General features: G+C 40.8%; 1 protein-coding gene across 2 annotated transcripts; it reads left to right on the top strand.

Moving 5' to 3' along the window:
• Positions 1 to 800: 800 nt before the first annotated feature.
• On the top strand, positions 801 to 1,355 carry LOC129673937 (small proline-rich protein 3-like). 2 transcript variants are annotated; one of them, XM_055603818.1, is made up of 2 exons: positions 801 to 983; positions 1,266 to 1,355. In XM_055603818.1, exons 1-2 carry the CDS (start codon positions 801 to 803, stop codon positions 1,353 to 1,355), a joined length of 273 nt encoding a protein of 90 aa, XP_055459793.1. The 2 variants fall into 2 exon arrangements, with proteins under 2 accessions (XP_055459793.1, XP_055459792.1); XM_055603817.1 differs by having other exon boundaries at positions 801 to 1,355.
• The last annotated feature ends 870 nt before the right edge of the window (positions 1,356 to 2,225 follow it).

The following is a 2,225-nucleotide window of genomic DNA, read 5'->3' as shown; positions in this document are numbered from 1 at the left end:
GAGTTATATCCTGTTTATGGCCTATACATAGGTTAAAAAAAATTCCACCATAGAGGAAAAAAACCAATCAAATAAGGCCTCTATTCACAGAGATGTGGGAAACAAAATATCAAAGTCCAAAGACCAGTGAAAAGGGAGTAGTTTTTAATGTACCCTTCTGCAGAAAGGGATGCCAGCAGACAGAAAAAGTAAAGGTGTTCACAGTGTTGGATTGACACAAGACAAGATCTCAAGAAACTACTGACCTTTCTTTCCATAGGTAGGACTTGCTCCCTGACACAGAGCTTTAGCTAATGAATAATAATAATAATAATAATAATAATAATAATAAATATTAGTTATTAAATAATATGTTTGCTGTTATTAAATAATGATATTAAGATAAACTTAAAATATTCTTAAATAATCATAAGTTAGAACTTGAGGATGCCTCTTTTCTGGTTATAACATCAGTCAAAAGCAAATTGCCTGTCGCTAACTTCCAGACAGACAGGTACCAATTGCCAGCTAGGAGGGAGAGGATTATAGTGTATCCTAGGATCTGTAGCTCTGATAAATGACAAGCCCACCTTATACTGAAATTGACTATAACCATTTATTTCTTATACAAACATGATCAAGCAGTCTTAATCTTTTAGCTTAAAAAATGAGTGATGAATGTAAAGCAACCTATGATTTTCCTTCAGCTTGGGGAAATCAAAGAGTCTTTACAGGGAAAATGCAATGAAAAAAACAGCTTCTATTAATTCCCTCAAAACACTGTCATTTGTCTTGTATCTAGGGTCAGCATCCTTTGAAATATGAGTTCCTACCAGCAGAAGCAGCCTTTTGTCGTGCCTCCTCAGCCTCAAGAGCATCAAGTGAAGCAACCCTGTCAGCCTCCATCACAAGGACAATTTGAACCAATAACCACCACTGGGCCATGCCACACAGATGTTCCACAACCAGGAAACACCAAGATTCCAGAGCCATGCAACACCAAAGTGCCTGAGTCAGGCTACACTGTTGTCCTTGAGCCAGATTATACTACAGTGCCTGGGCCGTGCTCTACCAACATCCCTGGGCCGTGCTCTACCAACATCCCTGGGCCATGCTCTACCAACATCCCTGGGCAAGATTATACCACAATCCCTGGGCCATGCTCTACCAATATCCCTGAGCCAAACTCAGGGCCATGCTCTACCAATGTTCATGAACCTGGCTATGTGAATGTCAAGGTTCCTGATCAGAGCTATACCATGATACCTGACCAGGGTTACTCTAAGGTACCAGAGCCATGCCAGTCCAAGATTCCTGAAGCGTGTCCTACAACTGTCACTCCAGAATTAGCTCAGCAGAAGACCAAGCAGAAATAATACCGTCGATAGCCAGCCAGGCCTTTGAAGAGCCAAACACCAGATGCTGAACTCCTTTATTCTGTCTGCTTCTGTATCTCCACTTTCTGGAGACCATTTAGCAATATTTTGCCACACTCTCTATGTGTACTCTAAAAATACCTATTGCTGGTGTCTTCCTCCACACCCGCTAAGGTGCCTTCAAGTTAAGCAGAAAATCTTAGTGCCTTGAATGCTTTTTGGATCCTTCATCTGGATCAAAACTCTAGCAGATTTTCTATAGAAAAAAAATGCATGTTTCCTGCTTTGCCCCATTAAAATACCTGTAAATCCACTCTTGCCTCTGTGTGATATTTGCTAAATCCTTTCCCTTCCTTTGCCTTCCTTTGTGAGTCAAGGCCTATATACTGAAAAGGATTGGTATAGACGTGATTACATTAATGTTAATCCAGTCACAGTGTACACCCAGGAAGCTGTGAGGACACATTAGGAGGCTCTCATGGGAAAGTGTTCAGGTATTGTCTATTGGCACTCAAAGCCAATCACTTTGAAACGCTAGTTTAAACAAGGTCTTTTCTTCTGCTCCTGACTGAGCCTTACCTAATCGTTTTTACTACCCTAACATACATCTTATGCTCAGTATTGAAGTCTCCATTCAATGGACAGCTACTTGTATACTCTTCCATCTCAGTTTTTTCATTGTCTCATTATTTCCTTTTACTTAACCCTGATACATACCATTCTACTCTCTCACTGTACATCTCTTCACACTCTCGTGGTAACCTACAAAATTCTACCATCACTAATTCAAGCAACGGTCCCTTTCTCTAAAAACCCAGCACATAAGAGGTCCTGCATCTGGGGGCACAGGAGGAAAGGATACATACTGCT

Source organism: Psammomys obesus, unplaced genomic scaffold, assembly GCF_907164565.1.
Source record: "Psammomys obesus unplaced genomic scaffold, mPsaObe1.curated_primary_1811, whole genome shotgun sequence".
NCBI classification, from domain to species: Eukaryota; Metazoa; Chordata; class Mammalia; order Rodentia; family Muridae; genus Psammomys; species Psammomys obesus.
Note: the sequence above shows the minus strand (reverse complement) of the source record. Positions and strands in the feature narration are given on the sequence as shown.